Source organism: Primulina huaijiensis, chromosome 8 (assembly GCF_012295235.1).
Source record: "Primulina huaijiensis isolate GDHJ02 chromosome 8, ASM1229523v2, whole genome shotgun sequence".
Taxonomy (NCBI): Eukaryota; Viridiplantae; Streptophyta; class Magnoliopsida; order Lamiales; family Gesneriaceae; genus Primulina; species Primulina huaijiensis.
In genome coordinates, this window is record NC_133313.1 from 18787349 (window position 1) to 18787955 (window position 607).

General features: G+C 26.0%; 1 protein-coding gene across 1 annotated transcript in view; it reads right to left on the reverse strand.

Moving 5' to 3' along the window:
- Positions 1-423: 423 nt before the first annotated feature.
- Positions 424-607, reverse strand: part of LOC140982185 (agamous-like MADS-box protein MADS3) — a 5269-nt gene continuing 5085 nt past the window's right edge. The window contains exon 8 of the mRNA XM_073448601.1: positions 424-555. Coding sequence (XP_073304702.1) covers positions 549-555 — 7 coding nt within the window. The 3' untranslated portion in view covers positions 424-548. The remainder of the gene's footprint in view (positions 556-607) is intronic.

The window sequence follows — 607 nt, forward strand, 5'->3', positions numbered from 1 at the left end:
TATATATTAGAAGAGTAACATATAGGAGACCGATTTCTGGTACAAGGAAAAAACAATACAAACTCAAGTCGATCGAAGGAAAATATTCACATAATAAACACAAATTTAATTTAGTCAATATTTCGAATTATGAATGCTTTTATACAATCAACAAAATTAATGTGCTTAAGCAATTGTTTCAACAACATAATTAATATCAACTATAACTTTTGAGACTAATAACGATCAACTATAACTTTTGAGTTTTTATCCAACAAGTTTTCAAAGCATCGAAAAATATAGATTTTGACATCAGAAAATACTAACATGTCATTGAAAATTGAGTAATGAGATGTCGACCAAAATAACTGAAAATGAAAAATTAATATATCAAAATATGAAATTTTAATGGACAAAAATCCATGACATGTAAAAATTAAGTAGGAAAACATGAAGAAAAGTTGATAGAAATTATTTAGCAAGTCTTGATGTATTTGGACATCACTTTATTTCAAATAGGAAGTGCCCCGATCAACTTCATCTTCTTTCTTGTTTCATTCGCATCCAAATCAATACCTGTTTCACAAAATGTTATTATATTATAGATACTTTTCAAATAAATGAATAT